General features: G+C 50.1%; 1 protein-coding gene across 4 annotated transcripts; it reads left to right on the top strand.

The window, feature by feature from the left end:
* The first annotated feature begins 1,058 nt into the window (after positions 1-1,058).
* On the top strand, positions 1,059-17,642 carry zgc:158376 (uncharacterized protein LOC100101643 homolog). Of its 4 annotated transcripts, XR_009784926.1 has the most exons (12): positions 1,076-1,393; positions 3,033-3,221; positions 5,528-5,671; positions 7,337-7,423; positions 8,885-9,046; positions 9,542-9,574; positions 9,646-10,742; positions 12,264-12,427; positions 13,427-13,588; positions 14,518-14,748; positions 15,125-15,406; positions 16,489-17,642. XR_009784926.1 is itself a non-coding variant. In XM_061750065.1 (11 exons), the coding sequence occupies exons 2-11, from the start codon at positions 3,048-3,050 to the stop codon at positions 15,352-15,354; spliced, it is 2,484 nt and encodes an 827-aa protein (XP_061606049.1). In that variant the 5' UTR covers positions 1,076-1,393; positions 3,033-3,047; the 3' UTR covers positions 15,355-17,642. The 4 variants fall into 4 exon arrangements, 3 of the variants coding, with proteins under 3 accessions (XP_061606051.1, XP_061606049.1, XP_061606050.1); XM_061750065.1 differs by having other exon boundaries at positions 15,125-17,642; XM_061750067.1 differs by lacking the exon at positions 14,518-14,748 and having other exon boundaries at positions 1,059-1,393; positions 15,125-17,642.
* Positions 17,643-18,431: the final 789 nt, after the last annotated feature.

Here is an 18,431-nt window from a genome sequence, read left to right as displayed (position 1 = left end):
CGGGGACGACCCGGGACACGCCGGAGAGACTACGTCCTTCGGCCGGCCCGGGAACGCCTCGGGACCCCCCCGGAAGAGCTGGATGAAGTGGCTGGGGAGAGGGAAGTCTGGGCGTCACCGCTAAAGCTACTGCCCCCGCGACCCGACCTCGGATAAGCGGTAGAAAATGGATGGAATGGATATATATATATATATATATGCATAGGATTTATTTAGTGCTTTTCAAGGCACTCAGGTGCCTTATTTTGCTTTGCTTTGCACACGTCATTCATTCACTGCTCAGTTACAAACTTGTGTAGCCACAGCTGCCCTGCAGGTGGCAGTCTGACGTGCCCAGTTAGTGAATTATAAAAGAAATAGACTCCGATTTTGTTTTTCTAACCAAGGCCGTTAAAAGGGGGCGGGGCCTGCGTTGAGGCGCACTCGTCCCCAAAAATATACATTTTGATAGAAAATAAATTCATTCTTCTTCTCATGATCCTAGATTTTGTTCAATTCATATTTGCTCAATTTAGGGTTTACCTCTGGCGTTGTCCTTTTTGTTTTTTGGGGGGAAACGATGCATCCGCACACCTTGTCCTACAGCCACACAACCAAACGTTTTGCCCAAAATCCACTTGCAATGGTTAAAAGCGGTCGGAGGCTAATGCAAGGCAATGACGGGAACAGAGACAACATGGCGTCTAAACCATGTGACATGGATTTAACCAATGTGGAACACTGCCGTGACTTCAAAGAGTGTCTAGACTTTCTTTCCTACAGCTTTGACCATGTATTTGCATTATGTATGTATCTGTTTATTTAAGCGTTTACTGGCATCTTCTTCGGAGCGCGTACCCGGAGTTACCTGTGTGACGTCACTAACGTGAGTGTGTCACGGCACGCCACTTTGACGCAAACCGGGGTGCGTCACGCACGCGGAGGGGGCTACTACCTCGTGCGGAGGGATACCAGCGATTGGAAGCGAATAAGCCCGGGAAGTAGAGCGCGCAAGTACGCACGCCGCGACGTGCGCAGCAGAGGTAGAGAGAGAGAGAGAGGGGAGAGAGAGGGAGAGAGAGAGGGAGAGAGAGAGAGAGAGAGAGAGAGAGAGAGAGAGAGTGTGGATGTGAATGGGCTCGTCTCCAGGCAGCAGCACTGCGCCCTCGGTGCCTCATCGATATCGATCTGTCGGCTTATCAATAACTCATCGGCTCCTCACATCGGCCGGCCGGTAGCTAGCTGGAGGCTAACGGCGGCTAGCGGCATGGGGCGCGCTTGAGGCGGCTCATCGGCGGCACCGAACAAGGAAGCTGACGGACGGACGACGAGCTAACGTGGCTAGCTGCTGGCTGCAGGCTAATCTTGTTTCTAATGTGCGAGCCGGGAGCATGCGAGCCGATAGCAGCCAGAGGTGGGTGACGACAACAACAACGACCACCAGCGGGTGGGCGGACTGCGTGTGCGCGACGCAGCAGCCGGAGTGATGCTAAGGGTTAGCATGTTAGCGCTGGTTGCCCCTTTCAAGTTATGGGGGCTTGTGTGTGCGCGCACGCGCGCGCGTGCGTGTTAGCAACCTTCCCTGATGCTTGCTAGCTCGGCTAACAGGATGCTTTGTGTTTTCCGCGGATCACGTGACGCCGCATCACTACCTATCGTATCATCTTCACATGAACAAGCCTTCTGCTTTGAGCTTGGCTAGTAGCTGCACATGCACACAGAAATACACACAGTGTAGGTTGTTATTTAAGTACAAACTGGAATTTAGGTTTTGGGTTAGCAAACCAAACGGTTCGAAAACCAAAGCAGTGTTTCTCATGAAAAATGAATTGAAATAGAAGCAATGAGTTCCATACCAGAACCGAGTTATGTTTACATTGTTTTTGTTGGTGTGTCGTAACAAAGAAATGCTTTATAATATACAGTAACAGAAAAAATACGACACCACCTTTGTTTCTGATTTCTTTTTGTTAATTTTGAATACCGGTACAACCAAATGTACATTTATTGATAATGACGATGACCAAAAGAGTTGAATTTAAGGGACTCTCGCCATTTCCCATGGGTTTTCTCGATAGTAACCAAAAGCCCTGGAGTACAATCAAGCTTAAGCATCTCAAATAGGACATCAGTTAGAATGGAATCGGCTACATTTTCGTTGTCTTGGTGGCATTTTTGAGGTCATGTACCTTTTTGGAGGACCAGGCATTCATTAAAATGAGCAAGAAACAAAGTGGTAATGGTTCTTTGAAGAAACAAAACGGTATGTTTGCTAGTCAATCACTGAGCAACGGCTTAGCCCTTTGGAAACAATATGAACAGCTGTCACGTACCGTGGACGCGATCTATCGCCAGTGAGCTTTTTCATTTGTCCATTTTGCGCCTTTGCTCTAATATGAGCTTGATCACAACGCTCGCTCCGGGTTGTCAACATGAGCACCAGGGCCCGCCCGACCCATCTGGGTTTTTTGAGGCCCATTCTGATATTTGGCCAAAAAAAGTCAGACAACTGATTCCTTTAAAAGCTATATAGTGGATAAAATAACTTCTTTTGGGGTCGTACAACAACAAAGATGACTTAGTACGTTTGACTGTTTTACAATACATTGTCCTTTAGTATTTGTTTTAACTTTATAACACTTTTTAATGTTTGAATGTAATGAACTGTCTCTATGTGTTTCAAAAAAAGTTTTGCTCATTTGCAAAGATCTAATATTGGCCGATTAATCAGTTGGGCCCTAATTAGGACTATGAGACGATTAGATTTGTCCAAACCAAATTGTGCTTCAACAGCAAATTCCTAATAATGAACATTATTGCTGCCAGTTCGTTTGGAGCCACACAGAAGCTCATTTTGAGCAAAAAAAACAAAGATACGGCGCCAATGCTGTTTTCACGGTGCCAGAAAAAGCAAAAGTGAGCAAATGTGTTCATGACAAGACTGGGAAACCAAAATGTCGCATGAAGTTTGTTTGAAAGTGCTGTCCGTGGAGCGAGGTTCAACTGTAGAAAAGAAAGTCACGTTGTTGTTGTTGTTGTTGTTGTGCTTGCAGCTGACTCGTTGGGGGATGTCGGGCAGTAAGGCGCTGGGCGGGGGGGCGAGGCGCAGAAGGACGCGTTGCCGCCGCTGCCAGGCGTGCACCCGCAGCGAGTGCGGCGAGTGTCACTTCTGCAAGGACATGAAGAAGTTCGGAGGACCGGGACGCATGAAGCAGTCCTGCCTGCTCCGGCAGTGCACGGCGGTGAGAAACACGCGCACACGCAAGCGCTACCTGCTAACGGAAAGGACGCGCGCGTCAACAAAAAGCGCTGGTGTTAGGTTGCCACGGGGACCGTGCCGTGACACTGAAACACGTCGGCGCTCGCAGGGGTCTGACCTTTGATGGGCACAATCTTATCAAATCCTCCTAAGCAACCGAAGGCCAACGACGGAAGGCAAAAGAAGGGAAAGTCCAACGGGAAACAAACATAGTGCAGCTCAGCTTCTGGCTAGCAGATGTCATGAGTAGCTCACTCCCAAAAAAATACCAAAATACAAATAGTGCTGTACAAACGCAACCTGTAGTGACATTTAAAGCGCCTCTCTCTGTCTGCCCCCCACGTGGTGCCCGCTCACCAGTGATAGGACATTGGGAGGTTTGAGGAACTGATTCTTTGAAAATGTTAACACTGGCAGAGATTTAGAGAAATACAGTGTTGCATATTGATAGTTATCAGTTTCCTAATCGTGAGAAATCACGAAGATAATCAGTGTCTGACATAAATGATCATTCGTAATAAGATATAATAATATATTAGTCACGGCAATTTGAGCAAATTTGCGTGTATTCAATTGGTAGCCTTTCACATTAATCAGTACCCAAGACGTATCACTCAAAGGTTGCTGACCTCTGGTGTGCACCAAGACAGCCTGGTGTTCAAATGATGACATCATCACACGAAGGCAAGCTGTAGGCCGGGGATGCTGTGTTTCCATGGCAACTGACACTGCCAGCGACCCAGAGTTGACGCACACACCGAGCTTGCATGCGAGGCGACCGATTGGAAGACGAACCCATTGATTTCAGAGGTTAGGAGCAACGTGACGTGAGGCGGTGGCAGGCGCTTGGCACCCTGCTATGCCGCCGTTCATTGTCGGCACCCCGTTGTACCGCGTTTTATCGCTGGCACCCCCCGCAATATACTTGCCAACATTGTGGCCATACAAACACCGTGTTAGTTAAAAAATTGATTTTGAATACTTCCACGCAACTTGTGTGTTGTACCACGTTGTGCCACGACATGTCTGGCAGTACCGAGCTGGACTGGAAGACGGGTAGCTTAACTAATAGCAAGAAGAAGAGGCAGAGAGGGTGCCCTGCTAAACTCTAGTAGGAGTAATTGTTCCCACGTCAAAAAAAGAAAAGAAAATCACAAATTTCTTAAAAAAAAAAAAAAAAGTTTTCTTCTTTACGCGACTTGTTGCTGGTGTTCTCATGGTCGGTCACATACAGGTATATATATATGTATATATATATATATATATATATATACCTGTGAGGATTGAAATTTTTTTGATGCTCTCCTTGCATGTGCTGCTGCTCTGTTTGTGTTAAAGTAGCAGCTGGTGAAAGGTTTACATTTGGCGTATTATCTTATTTACATGGCAGATTTTTGACGTATGGTTTATTTGAACATGTTGGCGTTTAAATGCACGATGAAATGTTTATTTATTCGTTCATTATTTTTCAGTGCCACTTTTCCTCAGGCGGGTCGTGGGCGTGCGTGCTACTATCTTTGGGCGAGAGGCGGGCTACACCCTGAACTGGTCACCGGCCAATCGCAGGGCACATAGAAACAAACAACCCTTCACACTCACATTCACACCTACGGGCAATTTAGAGTCTCCAATTCGCGCATGTTTTGGGGATGCGGGAGGAAAGCGGAGTGCCCGGACAAAAGCCACGCAGGCACGGGGACAACATGCAAACTCCACACAGGTGGGGCCGGATTTGAACCCGCAACCTCTGAGCTGTGAGGCAGATGTGCTAACCAGTCGCCCACCGTGCCGCCATTAAATGTTTAATTCTCTTTTATTGCGAGCTCTTCTCTGGTTTTCCCCATTTTCTGTTCGCATAAAGCTAGCAGAATTTCATGAGGCGAAATTGGTTTGAATTTGGTTGAAGATTTTGGTGTTGAAATATACACCAAATTCTTTTTTGTTTGATAAGTCAGCTTTACACGAAGGGAATGACAAATGGCTTGAAGCAAGCACACTGCAGAGAGGCGGAGCGGATCCTTCTTTTCGCTTCATCAAAGTCATGCGACACGAAGGTCTCTGATTTCTTGACCGTGAGAGAATGACAACGGGCCTTAAGGAGCACTCGGAAAAGGGCCTTTTAATGGGTTCGAGTGCGTGGGAGAGGTCCAAGTTTCAAAACAGCGGCACATATCCCGCGCGATAACCGGGGCTTTCTCAGCGCGCGCGATGCGTTCCGGGGGGTCACCGCCGCTAACCGACTGAGGGCGAGGGCCGTGCTGCGCGCTGACCTGTGACCTCTGTGTGCAGCCCGTGCTGCCGCACACGGCGGTGTGCCTGGCGTGCGGCGAGGCGGGGAAGGAGGACACGGTGGAAGGGGAGGAGGACAAGTTCAGCCTGAGCCTGATGGAATGCACTATCTGCAACGAAATCATACACCCCCGCTGCCTCAAGGTGGGTACGACCGTGGGGGCGAGCCAGCGAGGGCCGAGGCTCTTACTCCACTTTAAGGTCCCATGCCATCAAAATCCAATTGTATGCATAGCGGAGGTCGAGATGAGCGCGTGACCCGCTTTAAGTTCGGCATTTGTGCGGTCGGTCGACGAGTGGCGTGAGGCTCGCAAAACCATTCCATCGGGTTTCTGTGTCTTTGTCGCATCAAAAGTGACTCATTATTGGGAGCAACCCAACTCAACCCAGCCGAACGGGAACACGGCATTTCTGCAAGTATACATCACGGGCACGAATCCGTCAACCATCAAAATCATCGGCAATTAAATGGTGGCCGTCTGTTTTTTTTCCATTGCCGTGAATTGTTGAATTTTTTTGAAGCTGTGTTTTTTTTCTCAAAAGCGTCTGAATCTTCCCGGGAAGATTCAGATGTGAGATCTTCTCATGGCCGTGACGCACAGTCTGCCAATCCGGAGGCACTGTCCCCGATGTCCACGCGAAGTCGCAGAGGCGTGTCAACCAACCAGGACAGCCCCACGACATCCAGAACCTTCAGGAACTCCGGGCGAATCTCATCCGCCACCGAGGACCTTGGCCGGCCGGTACCCGTCGGCCGCCCCGGGAGTCCCACGGGCCAAAAAGGCCCGATAGGACTCCTCCTTCAGCTTGACGGCATCCCTCGGGTTCGGGGATCGCCGCCACCACAGGCGCCGCGACCGCCTTACGGCCACAGCGCCGACGGAGGCGCGGAACACGGTCCGCTCGGACTCGATGTCGGAACGGGAGCAAAGTTCTGCCGGAGGTGGGAGTTGAAACTCCTTCTGACGGGGGATTCCGCCAGACCTTCCCAGCAGACCCTCACGATACGTCGGACCGGCATCTTCCCCCGCCGTCGGAGCCGACTCACCCCCGGGTGGCGATCGGTTGACGGCTCCGCCCGAGTGCCCGAGACACGCGAGACCGATGACGCGACCGCAAAGTCGATCGTCGAACTGCGACGTGCCCGGTGCACGTGTGGACACCTCGGGACGCCCCCCGTTTGGAATGTAACTGGATGAAATGGCAAAGCTTGCGCCAAAACGTGCAAGAGCAATGAACCTCTCACGCAGCAGTTATGTTCAAGTGAATGAGAGCGCAGGAAAGCCTAACCTCCAAACCTCTTTTTATTTCCACCCACGTCCCCTTTCAGATCAACAATCCAACTTCTGCTTCACAATGATAGCGAGACCCCACGTCAGGATCCAAACGCGACGTCGCAATGAACGCTTGCCTGCCACAAGGACCAATGAGAGCACAGCTGTTTTCCATATGTAAACTAAGAATAACAGCGATCCAATCAGAGCAAAGCTTATTTACATGTTGAATATTGAGGAGAAATCCGACCTTCTCAACTGCCAGGCGTAAAAAAACAACTAGAATAGCTGGAAAAGGGGCATTCTGGGCATTTTTATCGCACAAACCCCATAAGGACACCAAAAAAAGTGATGGCATGGGACCGTTGTGTCGATTTTCAGGTATCTTCAATTGAATTGCCTATTTACTGCATTTGCTACATGGGCGTCCAACCTTCACTTCCTGTTGGCCAGCGCCACCCACAAGAAGAATGCTTGACGTGTGTGTGTGTGTGTGTGTGTGTGTGTCCGTCCGTGTGCGCGCGGGCGGCGGCAGATGGGCAAAGCGGAGGGCATCATCAACGACGAGATCCCCAACTGCTGGGAATGTCCCAAGTGCCACAAGGAGGGAAAAACCAGCAAGGTAGGTGGCGCCATCTTGTCACTTGACCGCGGCTGCGTTCGGTATCCTTCGCTCGTTCCCGACTCGGAATCATTTTGATATAGTGGACCCGGATAGTTCCTAACAACAAGTACTACAAATCCCGTTGTCGTGATCGCTATCGAATCACTGTGGCCAATTTTATGTACTTGACTGTCGGGCTGAAACAATTCATCGAATCACTAAAGGGATTTTGCTATACTATCGTGGGCTACGTAGTTGTCATCAGTGATGTTTTCTCCATTTCTTTGCTGGCGCATAATTACGACATACCAGCTCAACGTCAGCTGTTGGAGCTTCTGTCCTAAATAGTGGCAGTGCTCTATAGTTTGGAAATTGGGCGTATTTTATGAAGAAAAGTCCAAACTTTTCACTTTATATCCGTCTGTCCATGTTGTGATGTGTCAAGATATTTTCACAGCTGAACACCAAATCATTTTGTATATTGGCAACTCATGGGAGAGGTTTGTGATCTCCAGTGGGCATTGTTGCCGTCTACTTTTCGAGCGGCTCCAAAAGGGTCTGCGCTCAGCAAAGGCTCTTTCGGGACAAATTCAACAAATAAGTCCAGATGCCTCCATTCAACGTTTTTAGCAAGCTCATGGGTATTATTTTGATTGATGCCGTGATAGGAAGTTAAACATGATCAGGCGATTCTGCTATTAGGCTGACGATATTTTACAATCAAAAAATCCTACGGCACATCACCAAATAGAAATGTTATCCATCTACTGAAATCATGTTTTAGTCCCAAATGTATCCTTCCTTCCATCCATCCATTTTCTCCTCACGCGGGTCGCGGGCGGGCGTGCTGGCGTGCAGGAGCCCATCCCGAGCTGTCATCGGGCAGGAGGCGGGGTACGCCCTGAACCGGTCGCCAGCCAATGGCAGGGCACACAGAAATAAACTCGCATTCGCATTTAGAGACTCGAATGAACCTCCCACGCGTGTTTTGGGGATGCGGGAGGAAAGCGCAGCGCCCGGAGAAAAGCCACGCAGGCACGGGGACAACATGCAAACTCCACACGGGCGGGGCCGGGGATTGAACCCCGGTCCTCGGAACTGCGAGGCTGACGCTCTAACCGCCCTCCCAAATTCACTGAGCGCAAGATGTGACCCGTTGAGTGGAACACTCCAATTATTCTGTTGTATGAATCGCAACGAGCGGATACGCAGGTTGGTTGGCGCTTCTGCCATCGAGCGGACGCCCATTTGGGACACCGTTGGGTCTGTCGCTATACGTCAGCGGTGCACGTGATAGATGAACAAAGATCCATTCGTATTTCAGACCAATTGGGTGAAATTAGACGCTGATCCGCGTCACACTAGCGTGTATATATCAGATCGGCGTACCGCCTGTGTGACCCGGCCTCCCTCGCTCCCCCTCTCCCCCCTCGCCCCCCTCACCCTCCTCACCCTCCTCACCCTCCTCTGCGGCTGCAGGAGCAGGCAGACATCTTGGCCAAGCGCCGTCTGGACAATGGCGAGCTGGGCCGCTGGAAGCTGACTGACGAGCCGCCGCCCAAGAGGGAAGCGCCTCGGCCGGACGGCGGCCACAAGCGGAGGAAGGAGACGCCCTCGGACGGCAGCGGGCCCAAGAAGAAGGTCAGGGGTCGCGCGGCGGCTGGTTGGAACATGACAACATTTTGTGCAGTCATTCAGGTTTTTTCGTCAGGGTGATTTAAAAATAAAATAATAATAATAATAAAATCGGGGGGGAATGATTTTCTTCCGTAGTGCTAAGTTCTAATGTGCACTGCTTGCACTAACAACATGGCTGCAAACAGGGAGGTGCTAATTTACAAATTAGCCACTTTGTCGACCACTCAAGCAACTATTATTGAGTTTTGAGCCAAATGTATCCGTCCATCCGTTTTCAACTGTCGAAGATAGCGGCTGACTTCGGGCGAGAGGCGGGGTACGCCCCTGACTGGTCGCCAGACAATCACAGGGCACAAATGGACAAACAAGCATTCACACTGGCATTTGTGGACGTTGTCAAAATGTTCTGCCATTTTTGTAAAGTGGTCTCGGTGGCCCGACATCACTTTCGCACTTCCTCTGCTCCCTCACTCATTGAAAGTGCGTCTTCTCTTTCAGATGAAGGGTGCGCACGAGAAACGGCTCAAAAAGGTACACGAAACGTTTTCTGGTGCCGTGGTTCTGTTGGGCTTCTGACGTGCGCTCTTGCTTCCTGATTGTAGAAGCCCAAACAGGAAGGGGCAGAGTCGAACGGTCCCGCCTCCTCAGCGGAAGGGCCGCCTCAGGGCTCCGCCTCCTCGTCGACGGTGGGCGACGCCGGCGGGGCGTCCGGCGCCGCCGACCAGCGCTCGCACCACCGGGAAAAACTGGAACGCTTCAAGAGGATGTGTCTGCTGGAGCGCCGGCCCGACTCGTCGTCCTCGTCCTCTTCCAGCTCCGAGTCCAACTCCGAGTCCGACTCGGACGACTCCCTGCGCGGGGGCGGGGCCTCCTCGCCCTCCTCGCCTGCGCCCCCGCCGCCTCCCGTCACCCACGGCAACAGCGGCGCGGAACGCCCGGAGAGGAGCCGCAGCGAGCGAGAGCGCGAGCGGGACCGGCGCCTGGCGGAGTTGGGCTTCAGCGCCAGCGACGAATCGGAGGGCGACGACGACGAGGAGCGTGAGGAGGAACGGGCGGGAGACAAGGCCCGGCGGCGAGGAGACGCAGACGGAACCTTGGCGCCGCGCGGGAGGAAAGCCGCCACGACGGACGAGGACGACCCGCCCCCCTCAGACAAAGTTGGGAAAAACACGTCCTCCCTGCCGCCGCCCTCGCCGCTCTCCTCCAATCAGATGGCTCCGTCCTCGCAGCGCAGCAACGGGCAGGAGGCGCACAATGGACGCACGCGCGGCGGCGAGAAGGAGAACGCCAGCAGCCCGCTGACCAATCACAGACACGGCGGGGCGGGAGCGGGCGGGACCAAAGGCGGCAAGAGTCGGCAGAGAAACTGCTCGGCGTCTGTCCCCGCCTCCGACAGGGGGCGAGGGGGCGGCGGCCCGCTCGTATCAGCCACGGCGGCGGCGCCCTGCTCGGGGGCGGCGGGGGGGCGTTCGCACGTGATGAAGCGCAGCCCCCCCGCCGTGCCGTCGCCGCCCCGTCCCGTCCAAATGGAGCGCCACCTGGTGAGGCCGCCGCCCGCCTGCCCCGAGCCCAGCTGCCTGCCCCTGGACTCCGGCTGTGCCCACGTGATGACGCGCGACGTGTGGCTGCGCGTCTTCACCTTCCTCAGCCAGCGCGAGCTGTGCCTGTGCATGCGCGTGTGTCGCACCTGGACCCGCTGGTCAGTCCCTCCGTGGAGTCGCACGCGAGTCATTCCCAACCTTTCGTGAGCCAGGGCACGCACAAAACTCCCCAAAAGTTTGGGATCATATTTGGCCTCTTTGGGGTGAACCTCACAAAGCACTAGAAGATGAACTTCATTTAATCTCGTGTAAACTTTGGAATGGCCGGCTGTCGCTTTTTGCACAATTCGCTGTTGGGCAACTGGGAGCTGAGGAGCAAAATCAAAGATGAGAATGGGCAACGTGACAAGATTCGGCCCAAACGGCCATTTCAGCTTGTAGTTCCTCTCGAAATCGAAAGTGACGAGGGAGTCGGGATGAAGGAAGGAAGGAGAGAATGAACAGTCGCCGCATGTGCAGTCATTCGTCATTCTTGACTCCAGAATCACGAGATTGGGATTTTTTTTTGGTATCATCATCATCATCATCATCAAGCGGACCTACGTAGTTCCTTTCAAAGTCCACTGAAAATCCCTTTGTATTTGGCTGCGTTGGGAATCTTTCATCATTCCCGACTCCCCAAACACAGGAACGGTGATTCCCAACTCGTGGCTTGTGGACAGCTCATAAAAAATGAATAGCATAAGAATTCAGACTCCTAAAACTGTGACTTTGGTTTTGGTCTGCAGTCTTCATTTCCGAAAAAGGAGATCAACTTTTGATGTTGCACTTTCCTAAAAAAGAAGAGATGAGTGACATTTCTTTCGACTACTTCCGCAGTTCTGTTCATCCGCCATCTCTTCATAAGGAGCTCTGAAAGGCACTTCAAATATTCTGCATAGTTAGTTTTCCAAATCTGCCATTCGTATGCTTTCAAAGGCTCTTTTTCATCAATACATGTACTCTATCTAGTCTTCCTAACGTCTGTCAAAGAAAGTCGCGACAAGCGGAAAATGCGTAAGATTTGGCTCAAACTTCAAATTTGAGTCAAACAGTACGTCTTGACGATGTCTCGACTTGTCTCCCTTGGGTCGGGCGGAACACGCCACCGACGGCAAGCGTTGAAACAGGAAGGAGGCGGCAGTAGAATTGGAATCCTCAATTTCTTTTTCACGGAGCCCTTTGAAGCGCTCGTTCGATTCCTTTTTGTTTTTGAATCCCGCAAACTGGCCACATTGCAACATTTGCCGATCCACGAATAGATGGAACGTCCGATGTTCAAGAAGTACTGAAACGTGGAAGCGTGAGACGTGTGCATTCGAAACTGGACAGAAGGTCAAATGAAGTTCACCAGTGCATTTTAGCTTTGTTCACCCCAAAACATCATATCTTCGTAAGCTTTTAGGAGGAGTCTAGTTTTCCATCACACAAATCTAAAATGAATGATTGTACCTTCTGCCATGTCGTGGAAGCGCGCTTCCTTGTTGTTCTTGTCAATAGATGTTGTAGTGTACGTACGATCGTTTCAAACCTACAAAGTTTTCTGATGTCTGACGGCACACTGGTTGGGAATCGCCGCTCTCGCCTAATACTAATAGTCCAAAGTAACGACGCGTGATGTGGTTGCCGTGGCGACGCAGGTGTTGCGACAACCGTCTGTGGAGTCAGATCGACCTGAGCCGACAACGCTCCATCACGCCGCCCATGCTCAGCGGGATCATCCGCAGGCGGCCCGTCTCGCTCGACCTGGGACACACCAACATCTCCAAGAAGCAGCTGACCTGGCTCATCAGCCGCCTGCCAGGTCTCGCACGCATAGGGCTGGGTATTATGGGGGGGGGGGGGAAATCCTCTCACCATTTGTTTTCTTTTCAGTCGATAGCGATAAATATCACCATATCGATATTTTCTTTCAATCTCGCGTGTCCCCTGAGAATCTTTAGCTTTTCTGTCAGACGTTGAACATGCCGTGGAACTCGCGCGTCAGACAAATAAAAGTCTGAGCACGCAGAAGCGTTGGAAGTTTTGCAATTCCAATTTCCAGCCAGCGAGTTGGCCACGAGGGTGCGTGACTTGGATCACCCACTTGGATCCCTCCTTTCCAAGACAATGCGTGCGCCAGCGGGTGGCACTGCTTCAGGTGGTGAAAAACAAGATTGGTGGTATTCTCTGATGACGCCGCATGCCGCTTTTTCTTGCCAGACGTCCCGTCAGTATTGCTGCTAATGCGCTGTGCTCATTTGCGTGGTTCTATAGATGGCGCATAATTGGTTCAGCGTGAAGCAACTCTCATTATCATTGGCTAGTCTGTCTAAACATGGGCGAATACGATGTGTTGACCTCGTCTCGTGTCTTTCGAGAAGTTCTTTTGATTTTGATGGAGTGCCGTAGCGCCGCTAAACGGCGAGATCGGGACGCGCGCGAAGCCGTTGCCGACCCTCGGAGCTCGGCCCCCGCGGGTTTCGCGCCTGCCGATGATTTCTTTTCGACCCGACAACCTATCCGTGTTTTCTATTGATCTTGACCCCGTGTCTGTCGCGATGCACATTGATATTGATTTATCACCCAGCTCTCTCTCTCTCTGTGTGTGTGTGTGTGCGCGCGTGTGTGTGTGTGATATACAGACTTTCACGAGCTATTGAATGAGAAACTGCGTCCTGGTGGTGACTTGCTTGTGTTTGACATACAGTTCATGTTTGTGTGTGTATGACAAACGTTTGTGTGTGTGTGTGTGTGTGTGTGTGTGTGTGCGTGCGTGTGCGTGTTTGACATGCATGTGACATAAGTGTGTGTGTTGCTCCAGGCCTGGCGGAGCTGACAGTGGCGGGCGTTGCGTGGCCCGCGGTGTCGGCATTGTGCCAGGGCGTGCGTTCGTGTTTGCGCGTTTTGGACTTGAGCGGCGTGGACGACCTGAAAGACGCGCACCTGAGGGAGCTCCTGGCTCCCCCCGCCGACAATAGGACAGGTGAGCGCGCCGCCCGTTTTTTCTCCACATGTGCAAATCCCTCCACTGTTAGCCACTGTTGGCTATTTTGTCGAAAAATCCCCCAAAATGAGACGTAATTGTCGTGATTCGCGTTGGCGGTCATTCACTCGTTCCCGACTCCCGAATCACTCTGCAGTGGAGCCGCAGCCTTCACATGTGCTAGTTTTCAGATGATTCGCTTTTCAGTCGTTGTTTTTTTTGTGTAATGTCGTCCTGATTCGCATGCATTTTTTCGGTTTTCGTGCACCCAAAAAGTAGTGTGACTTGGCCATTCATCGCACGCTCATCCAAACATTTTGTAAGGATCAGATGGCGAGGCGTATTCCAGAACGCAAGCTTTTATGTATTCTTCTTATTATTTATTAGATAGCTGGGATAGGCTCCAGCACGCCCGCGACCCCGGTGAGGATAAGCGGTACAGAAAATCGATGGACGGATTCTAGTCGAGGTAGTGACAAGCCTCCCGCTCGGCAACATCTGCCTGATACATCCTGTAAAAAGTCAAACCTTCAAAATAGAAGCACACAGTATAATAACAGTTGCAACATTCTTTCTTTGGCTTTTGAGCAGTTGCACGCAAAAGTTTGCGTTGGAGCCGGTTTTCATGATGAATTTGTTCCAGAAAGAAATGTTAGCAAATAATCGAAAGCCAATTACTCCACAAACGTTCCAGACGCCCACAAATATGAACACAGAAATTGATTTGAGAAAACAATGCAAAATAAATAGAAATCTTTTTTTCCAAAGGTGACTTTCCAGCCACTCAAGTTGACTGTACAAACGCGGTTCAAATAAATGGATTCAAACTAACCACACAGTTGGCAATCCAATTTGGCAAATTTGGTGCCCTTTTTGCTGACCTACGGAGTCCTCTGTGTAAGAATCCCTCTGTCTGATTGGTGACACAGCTCGCGGCGGTGGCACGGAGCCGCGAGCCGGCCGCTTCCACAACGTGACGGAGCTGCGGCTGTCCGGGCTGGACCTGACCGACGCGGCGTCCCGTCTCCTGGTGCGCTTCGTGCCGCGCCTCGCCAAGCTGGACCTCAGCCACTGCGCCAATGTGTCGGACCACAGCGTCGCCACGCTGGCCGCGCCCGCCTCGCCGCTCAGACACACCCTAACGCACCTCAACCTGGCAGGCACGCGACATTTTTGACGCTTTTCCCGACGGATGTCACAGACCAAACCGATCCGAATGAATGCTAAACGAGTTATGGAAAAAATGGTCGCTTGAATCTGTGAGCAAAATGATGCACAATAATCCGTTCATAAACAATCGGAAAAAAATGATTTTGCAATCAACTTGAATGCAAAATTGTTTTATCCCATCAATCTACAGAATATTCCATTGCATTGCGACAATGCTCAATAGCGACAGCCCTAAAAATTCATAGAAAACGGGAGTTAAAAATCTCCAATATCTATAATAATTGGCGGAAGTTCACTGCGTTATCAACAAATGGTCAATATGTTGAGCATGTAACCATTGCGTGTGTTTGTGTTTACGCGTGTCAGGTTGCGCGAAGGTGACGGAGCAGAGCGTCCCGTTGTTGCGCCGCTGTCCGTCCCTGCAGACGGTGGACCTTCGGTCGTGCTCGCTCCTCCCCACCGAAGCGGGACAACTCCTCTGCTTCCCTGCCCAGCCGTCCTCGTCTTCTTCCTCGTCGGCTTCCTCTGCCACCGCCACGCTAGCTGCTTCCACTTCCTGTCCGCCTGAGGACGGGACGCTGCTAAAGAACAGCTAAATGCTAATGCTAAGTGCCCCGCGACATCATGGGGCATCTGAGGACACTACAGGTGAGGGGGAAGAAAATAAGAAGAGTGTTGGCGACATACCTCTGAGCATGTACATATTTGTTCTCTGTACAAATGTATGTGTGTAAATATCTGTACTTTGGTGTAAATGGGCATGCACACCCCAAGAGACCCCCACATTCAACACCTCCACCCCACCCCCAATTCACCTGCCGGTCAGCTGCACAACTGCAGGACGTCTTCCGTCTTCATCCACAACAGCGACACGTCAACACGGCCTCGTGCTAACCTAAGCCATACCGCTACTGATGCTAAGTTATACTCCTACCGATGCGAAGCTAGGCTCACTGATGTCAAGACATTGAGTGATTCGGGAGTCGGGACTAACGAATGATTCTGAATGCAGCAACTGCGTTCGGAATCTTTCAGCCTTTCCTGGCTGGCTCGCCACTCTGGCCGGTATGGGACAAAATCCTAATCAAATCACTGTTTCAAAATCTCGATGGAGTGATTCGGAAGTCAGAAATGATAAATGACTGTGTTCGCAATCATTCATTCCCTACTAATCACTGCAAAGGGATTGCTAGTGGACTTTTTAGGAACTATCTCCGTCCACAAGTTGAAGTGGCCAATCCAACCAGACTCGGCATTTTGACAGACTGAAATCTTGTCACGTGGCTAATTTAAGGAGATGTCCGCCATTGAAGACACGTTAGCATAGCTAGCTTAGCGCAAAGATTGGCTGTGTTGGGCTTTTACGCGTTTACAACAGTAATTAGCATTTTAGTGGCAAATGTGAGCGGGAGAGGAAGCTTCCTGTTTCCTGCTAAGCTAGGCTAATTAGCTGCTGTTCCCCCTGATGTATGTGTCCGTCGCTCTTGAGCGGTTGACGGTCTTTCTCGGGAGCGACGTCGAGGTTTTAGCGACTCGCCATTCCACGCTAACGTCATCTTGTATTCTGTCAACTGCACTCGCAGCGAGCTAACATTGTTAACTGCAGATGAGCCGGTTTCTTGCCGCGCTACCTGCGGATTAACAAAAGTCAATCTGAGCTGCTTTGCTAGCTAGTTAGCATGTCAGCACACCAGGGTCCTTTAGCTAACGTTTGACTTTCCACTCTACAGGTCAAAAGTGGGAAGAATCAATGGACAGCAAAGAACAAAAGCTTCCCAAAAGTTGAAATAAGCTTCATTTTTTATTGTTTACTCAAGGGACAAAACTGTGAAAAAGTGTGGCCGTTGAGCAGCAGCCTTCCAAAACGCTCCTTATTTACGCCACTAGCAGCGCTGGCAGGATTCGATTCCTGTTAACTGTGTTGTGCCATCAATTTTGCTGATCAACTCGTATACGACACATATACCACACCAGGAAAAAAAGTTCAGTGTCACGTTTGAACACGATAAATTTCACGTTAATTTGTGGTAAGTTTGACTTTGGCATTCGGCTAAACAAAAGGAAGCATTTCTTGCCCGTTCAGGTCACTGGTGGAGCCCCTTGAAGGTATGTGTGTCTTCTTTTTGAGTCGTCAATGTTTTGAAATAAAATGATCATCCGGGAGGGGCTCAAAGTAGAGCCGCTGCTCCTCCGCATTGAGAGGAGCCACATGAGGTGACCTGAACCCGAAGGAATTGCTTCGTTTTGTGTTGCCAAATGCGAAAGTGAGACTTATCACGTTACGAGGTGAAACATGTTCAAACATAAACTATCACGTAATATCATATTGAACTTATCATTTTGTAATGAGACATTTATTTTGTTAAAACATGAAATTCATCACGTTGTAATGTGATACTGAACCATTTTTTCCTTGGGTGGCAGCAATACACTTCTGTAAACTCATGCATTCATCGTGTGTTTTTTATTTTTTTGTTCCGCTTTTCCCATCTTGTGCAGGTCAGCCTCTGAGCTGCCCGGCAACAAGTGTGGAGATGAAATCTGATCGGACGATATTAAAGCGCTTATCGAATTAGCTGTCCGCGCTGAATCTAAGTATTTGTCTTTATGGATGTTTTCTAATGCACTGGATCGCGAGGACCTTCATCCTCCTTTGCCAAAACTTGTTTTCTTTGTGAAAAGGGGCTTTTTTTTTTCATACTTTTTCCATAATTCTTTTTATGTTGATGGGAAAATGAGGAGGGATGTTGGAAGACAAAGCGAAAGAGCAACTCAAGGCAGCTATAACGTATGAGTAACTACTGTAAAACTAATAAAGAGGCAATGAGTTGATTTGTATTGCTCTGCAGGTTTTTAAAAACAACTAAAGTTTTTCATAACTTTAGCAGACTTCGACATTCTTCAGGCGTGCAGCCTCGCCCAGCTACCCTCCTGTCCATCGTAGAACGGCCATGTCATCAACACCCGATGCGCTCTGTATGTGTTCGTGCTCAAGATGCAATTAGCACACATGCGACTAATAAACATTAGAATCACATGCTGATAATAAACATGTCAACATAATCCAAAAAAACTGCTCATAAGGACACATACAAAAAAATAAACACATTGTAAAGCAATCTGCTAGTAAAATAAGAACATAAAAACACCTATTATATGCATGCATGCTAAAGACTGTTGACAGGATTGAATGTCTCAAAAGTTGCGAATGAATCCTAGATCCAATATTAATAAAAAGCAATAGAACCATGAATGTACATTTATTGTGTCATGAACACAAGATGGATCAACATGTCACAATTGAACATTCAGACGCCGAAACACAAACATTCCTTTCGACAAACCTTGAACCCGTCTGAATAATTGGGTATGTGACACGAAGAAGGCATTACGTTGTATGACGGCTACTCCCTCATGAGGTGTAACGTGATGACGTCACGCGTTCTTCAAAGTCACTTGTGTCACGAACCGAGAACGTCATTTCCCGCGACCCTTCAAGTAAAACAAAAAATCTAACTACGTGTTTGTTTGCTGCTGTTTTGTTCGGAAGAAACTAATAAAACCACAACAATCATCACGAGGCGCGCCTTCACCGACAACCACAACCGTTTGGATCACACGTGCTCGCGCCGTTGCGTTCATGTTCCCCACAAATGCGTCCTCCACCCGAGTT

This window comes from Phyllopteryx taeniolatus, chromosome 16 (assembly GCF_024500385.1).
Source record: "Phyllopteryx taeniolatus isolate TA_2022b chromosome 16, UOR_Ptae_1.2, whole genome shotgun sequence".
NCBI lineage: Eukaryota > Metazoa > Chordata > Actinopteri > Syngnathiformes > Syngnathidae > Phyllopteryx > Phyllopteryx taeniolatus.
The sequence above is the reverse complement of the archived record's forward strand: the minus strand, read 5'-3'. Positions and strand labels throughout refer to the sequence as shown.